The sequence below is a fragment of the Salmo salar genome, chromosome ssa12, assembly GCF_905237065.1.
Source record: "Salmo salar chromosome ssa12, Ssal_v3.1, whole genome shotgun sequence".
NCBI lineage: Eukaryota > Metazoa > Chordata > Actinopteri > Salmoniformes > Salmonidae > Salmo > Salmo salar.
The window spans coordinates 53437704-53460796 of NC_059453.1; the positions used below are offsets into that span (position 1 = coordinate 53437704).

The 23093-nt window shown below is 43.3% G+C and overlaps 1 protein-coding gene across 4 annotated transcripts; it reads left to right on the forward strand.

Moving 5' to 3' along the window:
- Positions 1-54: 54 nt before the first annotated feature.
- Positions 55-21048, forward strand: LOC106565136 (NCK-interacting protein with SH3 domain). Of its 4 annotated transcripts, none has more exons than XM_014131919.2 (13): positions 55-803; positions 7603-7715; positions 12836-13013; positions 13143-13218; positions 13391-13941; positions 15367-15537; positions 15777-15863; positions 16047-16185; positions 17124-17204; positions 17369-17497; positions 18212-18301; positions 18494-18666; positions 18886-21048. In XM_014131919.2, exons 1-13 carry the CDS (start codon positions 633-635, stop codon positions 19099-19101), a joined length of 2175 nt encoding a protein of 724 aa, XP_013987394.1. In that variant the 5' UTR covers positions 55-632; the 3' UTR covers positions 19102-21048. The 4 variants fall into 4 exon arrangements, with proteins under 4 accessions (XP_013987394.1, XP_013987393.1, XP_013987395.1 ...); XM_014131918.2 differs by having other exon boundaries at positions 60-803; positions 13388-13941; XM_014131920.2 differs by lacking the exon at positions 55-803 and adding an exon at positions 6913-6980 and having other exon boundaries at positions 13388-13941.
- Positions 21049-23093: the final 2045 nt, after the last annotated feature.

A 23093-nucleotide genomic window follows, 5' to 3' on the forward strand; every position in this document is an offset into this window, starting at 1 on the left:
GGGTACATCCGGTTATTTTATAACGTAACGGGTCTTGTGTAGATGCATTCTAGAAATCAGTGATTCATTGTATCAATGGCAGAGGAGGAAGATTACTTGCATGTGGTGAAAAAAACAAAACATTATAAAGCACATAAAAAAGTATATATTTCTAATCTGGAAATAGTTTCCAATAATGTCCTCCAATGGAACATGATAGGATGGACAGTCATAATTATGGCCCTATATCTGATACACATGTGAAGCAAGCTTGCATACGTTGGAATTATATTGCAAAACAACAACAACAACAACAACAAAGAGCGATAGGACGAGAAGCCTCCTCCGACAGCTCTGCCATTGATGAATTCGCCTGAATACCAAAGAGGCGTGCCCGCTTGTGTGTTATTCTGCGTGGGTGCGTGCGCGCCCCTTACTGTGTTTACGGGACAAGCTTGAAACGGTCAAGTCGCAAATTGGATTTTACAATGTAAATAGAAAGCAGGAGAATCAATCCCGAAGTCGTAAATATCTATTTAAAATTACCTTAGACTGGGTACATCAGTTATTTACTGAACTAGCTAATTGTGCATTTGCTGAAACAGTCATATCGGTGTTTTTAGGAATTACAAGGGATTTAAAACAGAATAAATATGTATCGGTCTCTGTATTCTTTCCGATCCGCGGAGCCCAACTCGCTCCACTTCGGGGCCGGGGAGGGCTTTCTGATCCTGGAACGCAGCAACAAACACTGGTGGCTCGGCTCGCGCTGCAGTTCGGGCGAAACCGGCTACGTTCCCACTTCTTACATCGAAAGGATTCAGGTATGTTTAACGGATTATCACTTTCTCGATTAGTGAAAGTGGGACGTGGATTTTGACAAGCAGGTCCTCCATGCTAGCTTGTTAGCATGATAAAAGAGTGGACCACAGAGAATTTGAACGAGGAGGCGAGGTCCAATTGGTACGTGCATTCCAATAGACCTCACTTCAGTTACTTTTGTGACTTTCATGTGACGGTTCTCCCTGAATGGGAGACGTGAGACAGAGCATTTTGCTCTACTGCATTGCCTGTGCCTCAGTTGTTTCTCATGAATCAAAGCAGATGTATTGGTCACATACACATATTTAGCAGATTGTATTGCGGGTGTAGCGAAGTGCTTGTGTTCCTACCTCCAACAGTGCAGTAATATATAACAACTCATAAAATACACACAAATCTAAAAGTAAAATAATGGAATTAAGAAATATATAAATATTAAGACGAGTAATGCCAGAGTGGCATTGACTAAAATACAGTACAATAGAATACAGAACATACATATGAAATGAGTAAAGCAGAATGTAAACATTATCATACTAGAATGTTTTGCTTCATTATTATACAGTATTTTCCACATTCAATACGCTATGCTAACGTTTACATGTTAACAAAAATATGTTTAGAATAAATAAAAATGTTTCAAATGGGTTAATGAGAGAGGCTTGGCAAGTTCGCAATGCCATCTGGGTGTGCACCGCAGGGGTCGTTGCGATATAAGCCAAAAATGCATGAAAATGTGGCGCAGCATCTGCCATTTGTGTGTGTCACGCGCATCTCAGCTCTCGTGACTGATATGAGATTAGAGCAAGTACAGTACATATGATAAATTGCTTTTAATCACATAACACAAATACAACTGTAAGGGAATTAACTGTGCCAAATCTAGGTCAGTTAGAAAGTTGTAATAGAAGAATGCACAAGCCGCAATTTCGAATTTGGGTTTTGCATCATCAGTTCCTCTTCTCATGTTATTAGTTGCATTCCTTAGAGAGCTGTTTATAACTTGTCAGAAATGTGCAGATCAACAAGCCCATGTCAGCTGTTTTTTATTTAGTTTTTTTGCCCATAGATATTGTTGTAATTTTTTGGTCACTCATATCACATGAGACATGGCAAAATACTTAGAATTGCAAGAAATGTAGCTTTGAAACTGAAACATTTTCTATGTACCCCATGACAAAATGGGTAGAATTGCAGCAAATAAGCTTTAAACCTGCTAAATGTTCTCCACTAACAAGAGAGGTGTGAACAGTTTGTGGCATGAACAGTGCTTGTGCCCATAAAAATAGACGTGGCAGGTGGGGCGTGAGATGTTCCCCAATGCTGGAAGGGGGGTCCCTAGTGAAAAAGTTTGCGAACCCCTGAGTTAGAGCTATGCTTAGATTGTGACAGAATACAGCTACTCTCACAGTTTCATGCATGCATCCATTAGCCCCGAGATGTACTCTTAAGGAGCCTACCATTGCTCCTTAAAAAAACAGAATTCTAGGACCCCTTAGGTATAAAAAAACAACTACTATAGCCAGTAGAAACGCATTGAATAACACATTCATAAATGGCTCAGGAAATATTTACGTTTTTTTCGGATACATATTTAACCTCTTATTTTTGTGGACACAAACCTATCTCCATACTTCCATTCATTTGTATGGGTTACCTTCAGACAAATCTTGTGACACTGAAAACGGAGAACACCATCCTGTTCGTGAGACTGTCCCCTTTCCACAGTGGAGTCATATTTAGGGTTGCAAAGGGCTGGAAACGATCCGGTAAATTTCCGGAAAATTAAGCCCAGGAATTTTGCTTAAATTCATTCAAAAAAAGTTAGCTTATACTAGTGAACCTTTTTTTGTGGGATACACATAAGGCAATTCTAGGTCTTGGGGCATATTTTGGTTAAACTATCTCCAATTCAATGGAATTGCAACCCTCTGCATGCGCAGTGCATTCTTCCATCACATGTACAGCTGATTCTCAAGATCTTGCACACTAAAGAGATGCTATTGAGCCCACACTACTACACTGTCTGAGCCAAGGACTACATGCTTTCTGGTAAGTTTTGATTACAAGACTGGGTGGGGTAAATATATTTATGACATACATCATTTTTTGTTAACTAGTAAATAGTAGCCTACAGCAAAGTGTGTTTAAATAATTTCTAGCTTGTTAACAATTTCTGCTAGTTGGTTTTTGCTACCATGTGGGTTTTAGCTTGCTTGAGTCTGCTAACTGAGGAGTGTTAATTCACCTGTTTCCATACATGTTTCATTTTAAAACATTTATCTTACAAAGGAGTTGTTTAATCTAACTGCTAACTATTTATCTGTACATGGAATTGTATTTGCTTTTATTTATTGTTTTACAAATGTTTTCCTAATCTTTACAGGAAAATGCCACGGGCACTATCTGATGTGTGGAGACATTTCACTGCAGCTAATGTAGAAGGAAAAGCTGTGTACATTTGCAAATACTGCGCCAAATCATATGCGAAGAATGCAACACATCTGGCCAAGTGCATAAAGTTCCATCAGCGCTCACAACAAGTAACCTCAGACAAAAGTCCCTCTACTTCTATTCGAGGTGAAAATGATGAATCAGACACCTTATCGATAGCAACAGTTCATGGTCCTCCTGGAATCAAAAGTTTTTTTGACTCAATGGAGGAACGTAGTCAGTGAAATGCTGATGAATGTCTTGCTCAAGCTGTGGATGCAATTGGTTCACCTCTGATGTTCACAGGCAATGTGTATTGGAAGAGATTTCTGAATGTTCTTTGCCCAGCATACACCCCTCCAACCATACATGCTTTATCTACTTATTTGCTGGATGCAGAGCTAAACAGAGTTCAAGTGAAGGTCAAGCAAATCATAGAGAAAGCAGACTGTATTGCAATCATCTCTGATGGGTGTTCAAATGTTCGTGAGCAAGGAATAATTAACTACATCATCTCCACCCCTCAACCAGTATTCTACAAGAGCACAGACACAAGGGACAACAGACACAAGGGACAACAGACACACTGGTCTCTACATTGCAGATGAGCTGAAGGCAGTTATCAATTACCTTGGACCACAGAAGGTATTTGTACTGGTGATAGACAATGCTGCCAACATGAAGGCTGCTTGGTCTAAAGTTGAGGAGTCCTACCATCACATCACAGCCATTGGCTGTGCTGCTCATGCATTGAATCTGCTCCTCAAGGACATCATGGCACTGAAAACAATGGATACACTCTACAAGAGAGCCAAGGAAATTGTTAGGTATGTGAAGGGTCATCACGTTATAGCAGCAATCTACCTCACCAAGCAAAGTGAGAAGAATAAGAGCACCACATTGAAGCTGCCCAGCAACACCCGGTGGGGTGGTGTTATCATGTTTAACAGTCTCCTGGAGGGAAGGAGTCTCTCCAAGAAATGGCCATATCACAGTCTGCCGATATAGACAGTCCCATCAAGAGGATCCTTCTGGATGATGTATTTTGGGAGAGAGTGGGAAGCAACCTGAAACTCCTGAAACCTATAGCAGTAGCCATTGCATGGATTGAGGGAGACAATGCCATCCTGTCTGATGTTTAGACTCTGCTTGCAGATGTAAGAGAAGAAATCTGTACTGCCCTGCCCACTTCACTGTTGCTCCAAGCAGAGGAAACTGCAGTTCTGAAATACTCCAAAAAGCATGAAGACTTCTGCCTGAAGCCCATACACGCCGCAGCGTACATGTTGGACACCAAGTATGCTGGCAAGAGCATCCTGTCTGGTGCAGAGATCAACAAGGCCTATGGTGTCATCACTACCGTGTCTTGCCTCCTTGGTCTGGATAAGGGTGAAGTTCACTTCCAAGCAAGGGCTTTGGGATGGAGATGCAATATGGCAGTCATGCCGACATATCTCATCAGCCACCTGGTGGAAGGGACTTTGTGGATCTTTCCCCTGTTGCCTCCATCATCCTCTAAATCCCACCAACATCAGCCTCCTCAGAGCGCAACTGGTCATTGTTTGGGAACACACACACCAAAGCACGCAAATTGGTGGGCATCCGGGCAATTTTAGGCTTTTTGAGCCTGACAACGAGCCATCCTCAACAAGGTTGGAAAGTGACAGTGAAGATGAGGCCTCAGAGTCTGATGTTCAAGAGGTGGACATTGAGGAGGTCCAGGGAGAATACATGGAAGCCTGAGAGGAAGACAACCAAAACTTTAGTTTCTAGACTATCATTTTACAGATCTATGTTGAAATTGTTTTTGGGAGATGCGATGGATCATTGGGATCATTCAATATTCCCTTTCTTTCGTTGTTCAGTGAAATCATCCCATGTAAAGAGTCAAATAATTTAAGTTGAATTCGTAACAATTTTTTTGAATCATTGAGTTTATAAACCCTCCATACAAACATGGTCTCTTTTTTGCTTTCTTGAGTAAGGTAGGTGTTTCAGCCTAGCTCAGTGCTTTCTATGGTTGTGGAGCAGCCAGGGGAAAATACAGAGCGTAGGGGTTGGTAATGTTCTCTAGATGCACCGTGACTGGCTCAGTGTTCTGTCACTCATGGGGACACTACCTCACTGCCAAATCTAAGGGTTGACCTCGAAAATTCAAGCCCCTTGGGTGCTGCCATAGAGTTACATTAGAAGTGACCATCCAAGAAGGCTCAAGGTCATTGGCCACAGATAAAATGTAAAATCATGTTATATCTACTGTAGCTTTGATTGGACTGATGTTAACATCATACTTTCAAAATCTTAGCTAGCAGTCATCATTATGAGTCAAGTCAACAATCTATTGACAAATTCTTTTTAATCCTTGTCATATGAAGAACAATTATAGATAAAATGCATCAGTGCTCATCGTCCATTGGACATAAACATTACACAATAAGGTGAAAATCGCAAATTCAACAATGAGTGGTTTGTAAGGAATCAGAGGCTAATTGCAAGCATTGCAAAGCAATCACTAGCCTGCTATTCGGTGGAGTAGATGTGTGGTCCCAATTCTCTTTTCCAAGTTTAAAATTCTAAACATTCAACATTGGCCATGCTGTCAATCCAGCATGATTTCAGCCACGCTCAAAACAACTGTTGACTCTGAACTGAGAAATCTGACTTCAGTGAGTTCAAGACAACTGGGAACTCGGGGAAAAAACTAGCTCCAACTGGGAAAGTCCGTTTTGAATGGTCATCCATCTCAGAATTGTAAATCGGGAACTTGGTGTACAGGGAGAACACTGTAAGAACGCCCAATGTTCTGAATTTTGTTGCTGTACATTTCAAAAGTGCTGAACAAATAGTTATATTGACTACGTTCCTCCTAGCTTGATAATTAATGTCTTAATCAAAGTTACGTGTTGCCTCTTATGCGCTCATCGTTCCCTTATGCCATAGTTTGTACATCTCATTTGTCAGTAGAAACCACATTTGTTTAAGCAAGTCAGCCATATCAGCTGTTTTTTTTTTTAAAGTAAATTAGTCTGAATGAACTGTTTCGCTGCCAGACAAGGCTCCGCTGATAGCCAGGTGTAGCAGTGGTAAGGTGTTGGGACAGCTTTATGTAGATCCTAACAGTTTGTGGGCACCGTTTGTCACTGTTATAGTGCAATTCATCTATTGTTTAGTGTTGTGTAGTGTAGTGGCTTTGCTGGCACGCATCGCCAAAATGTTTTTGTTTGTTTGCCCCACCAAGATTTACATGCTAAAATCGCCACTGGTTTCATGGTCTGGCAAACACCGCTGTAGCTCGGCGAACTTCGACCGCAGATGCGGAAGGCCGACATTGGCAGATGCAGTAGATTGAGACGCATATATCTCTAGCTTAAACTCACGGATTTTGATGGGTATTTTTTTGTTCCTTAGCCATATCCTCCATCTAAACGTGAATGAATTCTCTATTGCGATACGATTCTAGAAACATAAAGCCCTTTACTTTCATATCTCATCAAAATAATTTCACAAATGCTAAATATACACTTACTGTACACTGTTTTAACCGGATTGAACACAGTTGTAGCCAAACGTATTTTTCAGTGACAACACATTTCTGTTGGCCTTCTTCCGTTACACACAGGTGTTGGGAGCATGCTAGATAGCTAATTAGCACAGGTGGTCCCTCTGTCTCCCGTCTGTCTTCCGCAAACACGCGCCGTAACATGGATATATGGCCATGTGGGAACACTAACCGTAACTCTATAAAGGTGTGTATCAATGTAACCTTTTGTTTTTTGAAAGTTATTTCTCGCCGATATGAAAGAGAAGGTCCTTATGCTTCCAAAAGCGTACAGCAAGCGACGTATGTTAATGTTCAAACCTAGCGCCAGGGCTCTTAAAAAAATACAATAAATACAGAAGACACCTTCCTCCTATGACTCTTATGTGTAATGTAATGGAACTGAGAGTCACGATCAAGGGCTAGCATCCCATATGATGTCATAGGCACACAGACGGATGCTTCCATGCACTTTTATTGAGTCAGTGTGAACTGCTTGTTTCTGAGTGTGTGTTGCTGAAATTTCATCTGACGAATCAGTCAAATGAAACCATGCTGAAACAGATCGATATTCCGTGTGGATTCTCTGACTGTGCAGCAGGATTTGCTGTGTCTGTCCCTGTCTGGGTCGTGTAGTAGGTATGTTCCAGTTCAAGAGGGTTTGATTTTGGTTAGATAACTAGATTTTCCGCCCGGAGTCCCATTTTGCCTTTCGGCCAAATGTTTTGTTTGTTTTTGTTTCCAGTTTCATAATCATGAATGCTGATGATGAATATTTCACTCTCTTTTTCTCTCTCTCTCTCTCTGCCCTCCTTTCCTCTGTTCTTCAGGCTCCGGAGCAGGATGAAGTGTTACAGTCTATCGACAGGGCCATCGAAGGGATCCATAACGTGGCCATGAAGAACGGGGGCAAATACAACCTGGAGCAGCGAGACGTGCTACAGTGAGTGCAACATTAGCATGCACACAAACACACACAGATGCACACACACACACTCACGCACACACATTTTCACATTCAGGCACGTGCACAGATAGGGCTCTACTTGTGCAGAACACATGCCCCTTTGCCCTTACAGTCTCCAAAGTGCCCTTTTCAGTGGTAGTAAAATTCCCCCCCAAAAGTTTTATTTAAAAAAAAAAAACCCACTGCCCGCAAGACATCGTCAAGTCGTTTCATGTCATTTCAGCAAGTCATGACACCATTTCAGATTGTTCTGAAATGGTTTCTGTAGTTAGAAACAGATAAGATACGCATTCCTGCTAAATTTGTTGAAAGACAATTTGAAATAAGCTAATTGATTGAACCCAAATTGGACATTTCAATTGATAGGATTCATATAATATTCAAGAAATATAGTACCCAACATCCGATTTGGAACAAACCTCTTCATAACAATGAAGTCATCCACGGACCCCAACGGCCAGTATACAGTATCAGTTCTCTATGTTTGACAAGTAGTGTATTGCTTGGAGTTTTGTTTATTCATACTATGTAATCTCAGTGAATTTAAGGATGTTCCCCCGTTCAGAGAAATTAGCCATTGAAGTCGCTTGCATTTCCCCTCATAAATTAGTGAAGGTACACCGTTTTGCCCACTAGATGCTGCTGTTCCTGCTACTGCCACACCTTTTTATCAATTTTACTGGTCTCTTGTATTTATTAAGTGGATCACTATTTTTTTTGTTGCAACATTGGGTAGAAAACCAATAGCTTTTGATCATGTAGAAAATAAATTGTGTGGTCATCCTCGCAAGTCAAGCCAGTCCTCCATGAATGCTTTGTCCAAACCGCTCGCCCACACGACGGCCGGTTGGATGTAATGCCAAATTCTGTAAAACAACGTGTTAGACGGCAAATGGTAGAGAAATGAACATTAAATTCTCTAGCACAGCTCTGGTGGACATTCCTGCAGTCAGCATGCCAATTTCACGCTCCCTCAAAACTTGAGACATCTTCGGCGTTGTGTGACAAAACTGCACATTTTAGAGAGGCATTTTATTGTTCCCAGCACAATGTGCACTTGTGTAATGATCATGCTGTTTAATCAGCTTCTTGATATGCCACACCTGTCTGGTTGATTGATTATTTTGGCAAAGAAGAAATGCTCACTAACAGAGATGTAAAATGTGAGAAAAATACACTTTTTTGTGCGTATGGAACATTTCTGGGATATTTTATTTCAGCTCATGAAAGATGGGACCAACACTTTACATGTTTAATTGATATTTTTGTTCAGTGTAGTATCAATAAACAATACACCAAGCCACAGCTTTATACTAGAGTTGTGGCCAAAAGTTTTGAGAATAACACAAATATTAATTTCCACAAAGTTTGCTGATTCAGTGTCTTTAGATATTTTTGTCAGATGTTACTATGGAATACTGAAGTATAATTACATGCATTTCATAAGTGTCAAAGGCTTTTATTGACAATTACATGAAGTTGATGCAAGAGTCAATATTTGCAATGTTGACCCTCCTTTTTCAAGACCTCTGCAATCCACCCTGGCATGCTGTCAATTAACTTCTGGGCCACATCCTGACTGATGGCAGCCCATTCTTGCATAATCAATGCTTGGAGTTGTCAGAATTTGTGGGTTTTTGTTTGTCCACCCGCCTCTTGAGGATTGACCACAAGTTCTCAATGGGATTAAGGTCTGGGGAGTTTCCTGGCCATGGACCCAAAATATCGATGTTTTGTTCCCCGAGCCACTTAGTTATCACTTTTGCCTCATGGCAAGGTGCTCCATCATGCTGGAAAAGGCATTGTTCGTCACCAAACTGTTCCTGGATGGTTGGGAGAAGTTGCTCTCAGAGGATGTGTTGGTACCATTCTTTATTCATGGCTGTGTTCTTAGGCAAAATTGTGAGTGAGCCCACTCCCTTGGCTGAGAAGCAACCGCCACACATGAATGGTCTCAGGATGCCTTTACTGTTGGCATGACACAGGACTGATGGTAGCGCTCACCTTGTCTTCTCCGTACAAGCTTTTTTCCGGATGCCCCAACCAATAGGAAAGGGGATTTATCAGAGAAAATGACTTTACCCCAGTCCTCAGCAGTCCAATCCCTGTACCTTTTGCAGAATATCAGTCTGTCCCTGATGTTTTTCCTGGAGAGAAGCGGCTTCCTTGCTGCCCTTTTTGACACCAGGCCATCCTCCAAAAGTCTTCACCTCACTGTGCGTGCAGATGCACTCACACCTGCCTGCTGCCATTCCTGAGCAAGCTCTACACTGGTGGTGCCCCGATCTCGCAGCTGAATCAACTTTAGGAGATGGTCCTGGTGCTTGCTGGACTTTCTTCGGTGCCCTGAAGCCTTCTTCACAACAATTGAACCGCTCTCCTTGAAGTTCTTGATGATCCGATAAATGGTTGATTTAGGTGCAATCTTACTGGCAGCAATATCCTTGCCTGTGAAGCCCTTTTTGTTCAAAGCAATGATGATGGCACGTGTTTCCTTGCAGGTAACCATGGGCGACAGAGGAAGAACAATGATTCCAAGCACCACCCTCCTTTTGAAGCTTCCAGTCTGTTATTCGAACTCAATCAGCATGACATTGTGATCTCCAGCCTTGTCCTCGTCAACACTCACACCTGTGTTAACGAGAGAATCACTGACATGATGTCAGCTGGTCCTTTTGTGGCAGGGCTGAAATGCAGTGCAAATGTTTTTGGTGGATTCAGTTCATTTGCAGGGCAAAGAGGGACTTTGCAATTAATTGCAATTCATCTAATTGCTCTTCATAACATTCTGGATGGAGTATATGCAAATTGCCATCATACAAACTGAGGCAGCAGACTTTGTGAAAATTAATATTTGTGTCATTCTGAAAACATTTGGCCACGACTCTACTTGTCAAACATAGAGAACTTATATTGTATACTTGCTGTTGGGGTGGGCTTGGTGTGGTGGGTCCGTGGGTGGCTTTTGCCATTTCTTTTGGTCTCACTCATGTCTCACTCATTGTTAGGAAGAATTTTTGTCCAAATCGGATGTTAGTTACTATATTTATTAAATATTATATCAATTCTATAAATGAAAAGGGCCAATTTGTGTGAAATCATTTAGCTTAATTTCTCAGAGATAATAATGTTGAAGGAATTCTAGTCTGTTCTGAAATAATTTCGGTAGTTAGAAACAGATAAATCTGAGATGGTGGGAGTCGAAATCCTATTTCTTGTGCTTTTTGAAGTGGAATAACGCAGAGGTAAATCGCAATCAGTAAAAGAAATCAAGCTAGCTAACTAGCAGATTTACATCAGTCATCAACGTCATGATCAGCTGATGGACTTTACAGAAAAACCACATGATTTTACGTGTGGAAAATCACATGAAATCAGGCCCGCTTTCACATGTAGTTTCATGTTATCACGTTGCTTGACATGTTATCACATTAACTTCACACAAGATCACATGAAAACATGTGTACACGTCAAATACAGGTGTTTTTTCCGTAAGTGAGCCCACCCTTTTTTTCACAATGTCAATAAAGCTGTAAACTAGCTTGAATAAATCAAATCAAATCAAATGTATTTATATAGCCCTTCGTACATCAGCTGATATCTCAAAGTGCTGTACAGAAACCCAGCCTAAAACCCCAAACAGCAAGCAATGCATGTGAAAGAAGCACGGTGGCTAGGAAAAACTCCCTAGGAAAAACTCCCTAGAAAGGCCAAAAACCTAGGAAGAAACCTAGAGAGGAACCAGGCCATGAGGGCTGGCCAGTCCTCTTCTGGCTGTGCAGGGTGGATATTATAACAGAGCATGGTCAAGATGTTAAAATGTTCATAAATGACCAGCATGGTCAAATAATAATAATCATAGTAGTTGTCGAGGGTGCAACAAGCACGTCCGGTGAACAGGTCAGGGTTCCATAGCCGCAGGCAGAACAGTTGAAACTGGAGCAGCAGCACGGCCAGGTGGACTGGGGACAGCAAGGAGTCATCATACCAGGTAGTCCTGAGGCATGGTCCTAGGGCTCAGGTCCTCCGAGAGAAAGACAGAAAGAGAGAATTAGAGAGAGCATATTTAAATTCACACAGGACACCGGATAAGACAAGAGAAATACTCCAGATGTAACAGACTGACCCTAGCCCCCGACACATAAACTACTGCAGCATAAATACTGGAGGCTGAGACAGGAGGGATCAGAAGACACTGTGGCCCCATCCGATGATACCCCGGACAGGGCCAAACAGGCAGGATATAACCCCACCCACTTTGCCAAAGCACAGCCCCTACACCACTAGAGGGATGTCTCCAACCACCAACTTACCGTCCTAAGACAAGGCCGAGTATAGCCCACAACGATCTCCGCCATGGCACAACCCAAGGGGGAGCGCCAACCCAGACAGGAAGACCACGTCAGTGACTCAACCCACTCAAGTGACGCACCCCTCCCACGGACGGCATGGAAGAACACCAGTAAGCCAGTGACTCAGCCCCTGTAAAAGGGTTAGAGGCAGAGAATCCCAGTGGAAAGAGGGGAACCGGCAAGGCAGAGACAGCAAGGGCGGTTCGTTGCTCCAGCCTTTCCGTTCACCTTCACACTCCTAGGCCAGACTATACTTAATCATAGGACCTACTGAAGAGATAAGTCTTCAGTAAAGACTTAAAGGTTGAGACTGAGTCTGCGTCTCTCACATTGGTAGGCAGTTTGAATACAATTTGTGATGATGAGTGAGTATGTTGCAGAAATAAATTGGCCTATGTAAAAATAAATAATGTTTTGGCTACTGAGGCATTTAGAGCACCTGTCCCCTGAAAGGTCTGTGCACGGCCCTGCTCCTATTGTTATACCATACACAACCACGCATGCAAACTAGTCTCATGTTGTCTGGTATTGAATGGTCGCTATGTAGAACCGTCACGCTGCAGGTTCCTGATTGGTGCATCTTCTGCATTGTGATCAGTTATCTTCATAAGCTGCATCTGAAATAGCCCCCTATTCATTATATAGCCTGGTCCACTATTTTAGTAGTATTAAATGCCGTTTCAGACATAGCCACTGTCTCTCGCTCTCTCTCGATCTCTCTCTGTGTGTGTCTGTCTGGAACAGGAAGTTGATCCATCACAGGAAGGAGACCCTGTCAAGGCGAAGTCCAACTCCATCCAGTCACAAGCAGGGCCTGCCCTCATCTACCAGTGAACTGTCCCTCAGCCACACCCCTCAACCACCCAATGGGGTCAGCCGCACCCTGTCAGAGAGTACCGACAATGTTCAAGGGCTTTACCAGGTATTGCAGACTAGTATTCGTACACACCTGAGCAAGAATCCTTCATAGTCCATATTTTGCGGAACCTGAGACAAGTGCATGCACATAAATATCCTGATATTTACTCTGATTTACTCTTCTCTCTTGCAGGTGCCACCTCAGCCCCGCCGTGCAGCACCCATAACCCCTCCCCCTCCTGAGAAACAAAGAGCCAGCCGACGCCCAGGTGACTGTCTCACCATCACCATGGAGACGCAGAGCTACTCATCTTCTATCCGGACACACACAAGCGCACACACATACACACTACTCATGCAATCTACTGCAACATTACTTCTACACTGACTCTATCCTCTCCCGCACTTCCTTAGTTTTCCTTGTTCTCTCTTTCTCAGCAGAGTTTTCCATTCCTCCTCCTCCTGGCCCAGCCCCTCCTGCCGGGACTGGCCTGTCCCCCTCGGTCAGCTCCGCCTCCCTGGACTCTGTCTCCTCCCACTCGGTGGTGTCCTCTGATGTCAGCCTGACAAGCGTTGCCAGCACCCCGCCCCCAGTGCCAAGCCGTGTGAAGCCCCCACCCCATCCTCCAGACGACGTGCCACCCTCTACCCCCTCTCCCCAGCCAGTTCCCTCAAAGAAGGGCCATGCCCCCCAACCTCCACCACCACAGCCCACTCCACCACCACAGCCCAGCACCGAGGACCAAACAGAAACCGACTGGCCTCTTGCTCCGCCCTCTGTCGCTGAAAGCACCCCCGGCAGCCCCTCTCACTCAGAGCCTGTCCCCGGGACAACAGGGGCGGAGCTTATCGAGCTGGTTCGGAGCAACACAGGCCTGAGTTACGAGCTGTCTCGGGTGGCGGTGGGGGTGGTCGTGGGTCACCTGCAGACCACCCTTCCTCAAGCCTCCTCTGCCTTAGAGAAGGTCCTCCTCTCATTGGTAGAGAGCAAGGTCAGTCACGTAACCGTGTAGTTGTAGGATGTCAACTAACTTGCTCCAATATATGGAATTTCATGTTAGGACTGTGTTTTAACCACACCTTCCAGAACAGGGTTCTCCAACTGGCAGCCCGCTGACCGAATTTGGGCTGCAGTGATTTTAAGTTTTCAGAGCTTGTTTTTTTTTTCATTTTTATTGTTGGACATAAATGACTGTAAAAACACCAGCAAATCAGCTCAAAGTAATTATAATTTTGGAAATCTGTTCCAAAGTATTCCCACATTATAGAGATTATATGTGATCCTATACAAATGTAATCAAGATTTGAAATGTGTATTTGTATTAAGGCTCCCCATTTAAGGCTCCCTCTTCCTGTGGTCCAGCAACATTAAAGCAGTTATATACAAGAAAAAAATATATTACATGACATTACATTTCATAACACTTTTCACAACACATTAAGTGTGTTCCCTCAGGCCACTACTCTACTATCACGTCTCTACATTACAAAATCCATGTGTACGTGTGTGTACTGTAGAGCGTGTGTCGTATCATGTGTATGTGTGTCTCTTCACAGTCCTCGCTGTTCTATAAGGTGTATTTTTATCTGTTTTTGAAATCTGATTCAACTGCTCTATGTAGTACGGTGCGCCCCCCAGATTCTGTTCTTGACTTGGGGATTGTGAAGAAACCTCTGGTGGCATGTTTTGTGGGGCATGCATGGGTGTCTGAGCTGTGTGCTAGTAGTTTAGACAGACACCTCGGTGCATACAGCATGTCAACACTTCTTACAAAAACAAGGAGTGATGAAGTCAGTCTCTCCCCCACTTTGAGCCAGGAGAGATTTACATGCATATTATTAATGTTAGCTCTCCTTGTACATTTCAGGGCCAGCCATGCTGCCCTGTTCTGAGCCAATTGTAATTTTCAGAGGTCCCTCTTTGTGGCAGCTGACCATACTACTGAACAGTAGTCCCAGTGTGACAAAACTAGGGCCTGTAGGACCTGCCTTGTTGATAGTGTTGTTAAGAAGGCAGAGTAGCGCTTTATTGTGGACAGACTTCTCCCCATCTTAGCTACTGTTGTATCAAATTATTACATTTTGGTCAAATATTATTTATGTTTGGGCTTCTTGCCGTCAATTTGCGGTCAACAAATGAATTGTAAATTATATACCGGCCCCCTGACCATCCACTCAAGAAAGCATCGGCCCGCGGCTGAAATCTAGTTGACGACCCCTGCTCTAAGAAGTGACGTGGTCAAATGCGCACGTTATACATCCGCGCCTGATGAGAAACTGTACACAAAGAAACCCGGAAAGCCTGCAAACTACAATGCTCTTTATACTGACTATAATTGTGACAATGTTTCCATCCGAAGTGGCTCTTTGGCAGGTCAAACAGATTCCACGTGCACGTAACATACCTCTCCCCGTAGGATCAGAGATCTGCGTTGCCACAGGGACAAGTGTGTCACGATGAACAGCGCCTGGAGGTCATATTAGGCGACCTCGCCCGTCACGTCGACGACTCTCAGCAGCGCAGCTGGGCCCTTTACGAAGACCACTCCCTCATCGCATGTTACCTTGAGGAGCTGCTGAAGATACTGGTGAGGCACATGAACTCGGGGACAGTTGACTCAGGGCTGGTACCTGGATAACGGATGTGTCCAAAATGGCACCCTATTTCCTGTTTAGCGCACTATATGGAGAATAGGGTTCTGCTTGGGACGGAGCCAAACACTTTCCTTGATTACCTGTTGGGATTTGATGTGAGAGGACCACTGAGACCTTTGGTAATTGTTGAATCTAAGGAAGTGTGTGTGTGTCTGTGTGTGTGTCCGTCCAGACGGATGCAGATCCAGTGGTGTGTAAGAGGATGTGCAGGGTCAACCACTCTGAGCCAGTGCTGTCACTCGTGTCCTACTATCAGATGGTAAGAGATTCTACTCCCACACCGCCGCTACTGTTCTCCTGTTGCCCACCCAAGAGTACCGCACTATTGTTAAATGTGTTGTTGGTGCTAGGAATGTACTTCATTATCATAGATTGAGTGACGTCTCACTGGCACGTTGTAAGCGATGTGTAACTGTGTGTTACTTCCTGTGCCACTGTGCAGGAGCACCGAGTGTCTCTACGCCTGCTGTTGCTCAAGGTGTTTGGGGCGATGTGTAGCCTGGACTCTGCCCTCATCTCCACCCTCCTCAACTCCATCCTGCCCATGGAGCTGGCCAGAGACCTGCAGACTGACACACAGGGTGAGGAGGCCTCCCCTCCTTTCTCTCTTTCTTTCTTTCTTTCTTTCTTTCTTTCTTTCTTTCTTTCTTTCTTTCTTTCTTTCTCTCTCTTTCTCTCTCTTTCTCTCTCTCTCTCTCTCTCTCTCTTTGGGACCTCTGTGTCCTTCCTTATGTCATTCTGATTCAGCCTCTATTATTCAGCATATCTGTGCCCCTCTATATCTCTTTCATTAATGTGTGTGTGCCTGTATCTCTTTCATTAATGTGTGTGTGCCTGTATCTCCTTCATTAATGTGTGTGTGTGCCTGTATCTCCTTCATTAATGTGTGTGTGCCTGTATCTCCTTCATTAATGTGTGTGTGCCTGTATCTCCTTCATTAATGTGTGTGTGCCTGTATCTCCTTCATTAATGTGTGTGTGCCTGTATCTCCTTCATTAATGTGTGTGTGCCTGTATCTCCTTCATTAATGTGTGTATGCCTGTATCTCCTTCATTAATGTGTGTGTGCCTGTATCTCCTTCATTAATGTGTGTGTGCCTGTATCTCCTTCATTAATGTGTGTGTGCCTGTATCTCCTTCATTAATGTGTGTGTGCCTGTATCTCCTTCATTAATGTGTGTGTGCCTGTATCTCCTTCATTAATGTGTGTGTGCCTGTATCTCCTTCATTAATGTGTGTGCCTGTATCTCCTTCATTAATGTGTGTGTGCCTGTATCTCCTTCATTAATGTGTGTGTGCCTGTATCTCCTTCATTAATGTGTGTGTGCCTGTATCTCCTTCATTAATGTGTGTGTGCCTGTATCTCCTTCATTAATGTGTGTGTGCCTGTATCTCCTTCATTAATGTGTGTGTGCCTGTATCTCCTTCATTAATGTGTGTGTGCCTGTATCTCCTTCATTAATGTGTGTGTGCCTGTATCTCCTTCATTAATGTGTGTGCGCCTGTATCTCCTTCATTAGAGCATCAGAAGATGTGCTACACAGCCTTGGTCCTGACTATGATCTTCTCTATGGGGGAGCAGGTGCCATATCACCACTATGGTACGTGCAATATCCCCTAACCCCCTTAAATATCACCACAATATTGCTTTAAAAGCCAAATGTATCAGCTATAGAAACAAAAGTCCAAAATGTATATATTGATTGATTGATAGAATTGACATTTTCTCCTCTCTCTCTGTCTCTCTCCATCCCTCCCTGCGCAGAGCACTTAAACGCTAGCTTTGTTCAGTTCCTGCTAGATGTGGTAGAGGAGGGTCTTCCCTCTGACCCCACGGAACAACTCCCTGACCTTTGCGTCAACCTCATCCTGGCCTTCAACCTGCATCTCACAGGTGAGTCGACAGAGGCTTTAGACAGAGCAAGCACCTTTTTGTTTTTAGCCATCTGCAGTTGCTGCATCCATTTTGGACTTCACTTCTAAATGATTAATATGTACCCATTGATTCCTGACGAACATAACTTATAAACGCCTCATGACGAGCTTAGTTCAACTATCGTACCCCGTCAGAACCCAGAATATAAGCTTGTTTTACTCCAATGTTTGTAAACAAAAGTAGTAGTAAACATACACTGTGTAGTCTCAAAATAAGGTTAAAACTATAATCGTTATATCATGGATGGTCATTCCTTGCATTCATAGATCTGTCTATAAATGTGAGAGTGGCTACAATTCTCCAGCCCCATCCCTCAGCTTTGTTCCCGAAACATTGGCTGGTAAACGCTTTGTTAGTGTTTCAACTGCGGATTGCCACTTTTCAACCTCATATTCATCGTGATCTGCAGCACCATACCAATTTAATAATGTATTTAATCTATGTGAGGTGAAGAAATGGTGAAGGGCCCCTTTAATGTGCTATCAGAATAGTGAATCGGGAATGTTCCCTATCGACTGCTTTAGGTTTTGGGATAATGGAGACCCGAGTCCTCTTTTTGAAAGATTTTGAGTTACTTTAACTGTGTGTGTTTGACCTTGGAAGTGTGGTATTTGTGGTAATGTAAAGTGTGTTATTTGAAGGTGTGCACTGTCTGTTCTGTCTCTCTCTCAGTGCCCAGCAGCAACGTGATAATGCAGACTTTGATCAAGAAAAACGTGAAGCTCTTTTCTGAGAAAATAGTGCTGCTACTAAACCGAGGAGGTGAGGCACACACTTGTTAACATGGATTTTATTCAATATATTTCAATTCAATACATTTCAATTCAATACATTTCAATTCATTCATTTTTTTCCCCCCCAACCCACTCTCATTCCTTTGCCATTTGTTTACTGTTTTTACATTCTATGCTTCCTTTTTATCTCTCTCTTACTTGGTCTTTCTCTCCTCTCCAGATGACCCTGTGTGTGTCTTTAAACATGCTCCCCCTGCCCCACACTCAGTTCTTAAGTTCCTGCAGGATGTCTTCGCCAGCCAAGACTCTGCTAACATCTTCTACCGCACGGACATGATGGTGATGATAGATATTGCTGTTCGATGCATCTCTGACCTCTCACCTGGGGAAAAGGTGAGACTGATACGCACACCACGCCTCTTTCCATTGACCAGCCAGCAGGCACCCTCGCCATGACATCATCCCGAAACAGGAAAGCGAATGTCCTCTGTATAATGACTGTGTTAATGGCCTCTCTCTCTCTCTCTCTCTCTCTCTCTCTCTCTCTCTCTCTCTCTCTCTCTCTCTCTCTCTCACCTTCCCATCTTTTTATTTTTTTCCTCCTCCTCCCAGTTGAGAATGGAGTACCTCGCGCTCATGCACTCCGTCATGCGCTCCACAGACTACCTGGAGCACCGGCACCGCCTCTCCGACCTGCAGGGCGCGCTGCAAAGGATTCTAAGAGAGGACGACTCGGGAGCGGACGAGGGCGGGGCCACGGCCAAACAGATGGATAAGCTAATAGTGCAGGAGATCTACAAGGAATTCCCTCAGATCAGAGACACCTAGGACGACTGAATACGACAGGGGTGGTGTGCACTCATGAGTCGGTAGTCTGTCTCCTTTATACCGAGGGATGGTACTGTGGCGCTTCCTAGGGTTGACAAAGGACTGTAGTCAGCCACATTAGTTTCTGAGTGTTACAACCCTCCTTCACACTTTTTACAGTTATGACATAAGAGATGGCGTGAGCACCAGCTGTCACGGCAGTTTATTGCATCCATTGTGTTATGATAATGCTATGTAGCTCTTATGACGGAGGATTCAAGTGAAGTGTTACCCAACAGCATACTGCATTGTGCTTTAAATGTACTCCCTTGTACTGAGGGACCAAACTGCGGTGTGAACGGAGGGCCTTGTAAACCCTGGGACTGGTGTGCTGTATACTGTCTTCTTACTTTCAGTCTATTCATGTGTCTTGATCACTCTTATTCCTCACCACCTGGCATGGCCTGACAGTATGTTACTAAGACAGTTCAAAGAAAAGACAAACTAGGTGATTTATACTGATTAAACAAAACATTCTGGTCCAGTTTCCTAGACACAGATGAAGCCAAGTTCTGGACTGAAAAGCGTGCTCAATGGAGAATCTACATTAACCAGGCTTAATCTGTGTCCTGGAAACCAGACCTCTGACAATAATACATTCTAGGCATTGAGGTTAGTTTAATACTCACTATTTATTGCAATGGCAATGCTGCTACATGAGCCTCATTTACCTTAATATCTATGGCTGTGATTCTCTGACTGAGCACAACTTGTTACCATGCTTTCGCCATTACCTGTTACCTTGCTTTCGCCATTACCTGTTACCTTGCTTTCGCCATTACCTGTTACCATGCTTTCGCCATTACTTGTTACCTTGCTTTCGCCATTACCTGTTACCATGCTTTTGCCATTTCTTGTTACCTTGCTTTCTTCCCTACACTTTATCTACAGTAACCTCCACTCTAGGCATGGCTAAACTATGACATGCTCTAAATTCTTCTCAACCAGACCACTCCTACTCTGCTCTGCTGCTTGTGCTGTAGATGGAACGTAACGGTACTGTAATAACAAGCTGTAACACGCTGCTTCTACATACTAAGCCTTGACTAACTTCCTATATAGCTATAGCTCTCTGAAAGGGAATATAGATATTTATTCATAGGAAATAATAAGGGATTGATAAGATTCGATTGGTCAGTATTTTTTATTTTTTAAATGTAGTCTGGGGTTAACTAAGGCACTTGTCACCTAGATTGATTGATTGCTTTTCCCTGATCATTTTGGTCTGAAATCTATCAGTTACCACAGTATGGTGTCTCCCATCCTTAGGATGGCACTCTACTATGCCCCCTACTGTAATTTAACCCTTTACTATAGTACCCCTGAGAATCAGTCTACAAGACACAAAGCATATCTTCTTAGTTTCCACCAGTTTTGCTCGACACACAATTTTTATTTTGCAAATCTCACTCTTTACTGACTTCTCTGAGTCTCTGTCTCCCTCTCCGTCAGAGCTCTTTCTCTCTTTGTGTCATAGTTTATTTTTACTTGGCTCTGTTACAGCTAATAGGGGAAGTGTTTGTGGCAAAATAGTCGTGGCCATCCTGATGCACGTATACCTTTTAACACACACTTAAAAGGAAGTGTTTACACACATAAACATATATACCAGAGTGTATTTTCTCTGACGTATGTGTTTTTATTATCCAGTGTTCATGCATAAAGCTATGCATGTGTGTGTCTATGTACGGTTTGTGTTTATTTTCGTAACTATGTATGGTTTTATCATTGTCCCTGTAGGTTTGAGCCTCCATTGTCCCTTAAGGTACGACTGTGTAATAGTAATAAAACCAACTGAACTATATTTTCCCAATTAAATATATCTGAAATGGTTGTTCAGAGAGGGGTGACGCAACAAAGTGTATTTTCTTAATGTTTACCATCAACTAATAAACATCTCAATGAACAGTGAGTGTTCCATTTTTTTGTTTTTTTTTGAGTGTACTGTACAAATTTGGGGTAAATATCAACATTTTAATAAAACAAGAGGGTTTTTACGCATATTTAGCAATACCAAATGTTTGCCATTTATTTGAAATAGTATTTTGAAAAAGTAGGGTCGAACATTTTGTGAGAGGAAATGCTTAATTCTTACTGTAGTCTAGGCCTATAAAAATATGAAGCGTTTATGGTGGGACACTAAGGCTTTATAAGTGGGATGCACTGTTGAACGCTACATCGCGAGGGGTTCGTGCTGATTGTACGGAGATTGTGGCAGCTGGTTAAAAGGCGTCCCTTGACAAGGCAAGAACAACATGTACGTCAGAACTGCAGTATTATCATAAGGAGCGCTATACTTGGAATACGGAGGAGGAATGGAGGGAAAAAGAGAGGCAGAGGAGGTCTAAGAGAGAGAATGGGAGGAAGAGGGTGAGCTTGAGTCGGTTGAAAATGGTGGGAAAAAGGGAGATGGTTTGTTAAAGAAGGATGGTAGAAAGTGTAAGCAGAGTGAGTTGAAGACAGGAGGGGAAATGGAAGTGAATGAGGGTGAAGTATCGGAGGTGACAGGTGTGGTGAAGTTCTCTGCTGGTCAGAGAGAGCAGGCTCTCCACTTTAAACAAATGAGGGCAAGAGATGTGAATTGTTTTGCTCTCAAGAAAAGGGCGCCATTGAGTGGAGTGATTACTGGGGTCACGGTAAATGTGAAAGTTGACCAACTGAAGGGGAAGATTCCCAGTATTTGTGACGCTCACCATTTGGTGCGACGCAGACAGGGTGGCGTGAGTGGTGAAACAGAAGAGTCGTTGTCTGCTGTTTTGATGTTGAGTCTTTGGCCGACAAAGTGATGGTAGGATATTATCCTGTACGAGCTTTTGTGCCGAATACATTTCCTTGTTAAAGGTGTCAAGCTTATGGGCATGTGGCAGCAGTGTGTAGGAGGGAGGATCCTCCTACACACTGGAGAGGTCTGGCAGTAATAAAGAGATGCTCTGCTTTTTTGACACCACACTCCAAAAAGCAAGTTCTGCAGTCTCTAGTTTTGTCTAATCTTGATTATTGTCAAGTCGTGTGATACAGTGCTGCAAGGAAAGACCTAGTTAAGCTGCAGCTGGCCCAGAACAGAGCAGCACATTTTGTTCTTAATTGTAATCAGAGGGCTGATATAAATACTATGCATGCCAATCTCTCTTGGCTAAGATTTGAGGAGAGACTGACAGCATCACTTTTTATAAGAAACAATGTGTTGGAAATCCCAAATTGTTTGCATAGTCAACTTACACACAGCTCTGACACACACAATTATCCCACCAGACATGCCACCAGGGGTATTTTCACAGTCCCCAAATCCAGAACAAATTCAAGAAAGCGTACAGTATTCTATAGAGCCCTAATTGCATGGAACTCACTTTCGTCTCATATCGCTCAAATAAACAGCAAACCTGGTTTCAAAAAACAGATAAAGCAACACTTCACGGCACAACGCCTCTCGCCTATTTGACCTAGATAGTTTGTGTATGTATTGATATGTAGGCTACGTGTGCCTTTTAAAAAAATGTATGTAGTTCTGTCCTTGAGCTGTTCTTCTCTATTGATCTGTATTACGTCGTTCTGTATTATGTTTCGTGTTTTGTGTGGACCCCAGGAAAAGTAGCGGCTGCTTTTGCAACAGCTAATGGGGATCCTAATAAAATACCAAATACCTAGGTGTGAGAAGTGTGCAAGGGCATGAGACAAAGGAATGTGTAACATTGGGGAAAGTAGTGGTATGGGTTAATTGTAGTGGTGCCCATGGGGCTGGGGATCAGTAATGTCCCGTGTGAGAGAGGCAGGTTGAGGTTTCCAGGGTTAGAGTAGTGCAGAACTTGTCATACGCTGAGGCAGTGAAGAAAGTAGAGGATGGTGGGTCAAGGGGGAGGGACCTGAGAGGAGTGGTGTGAGTAGTAGATCTGTAACAGTACAGAGGGATAGGCCAACAAGTTATATATGTTTCAGTAAGATTGGATTTTTGGCAT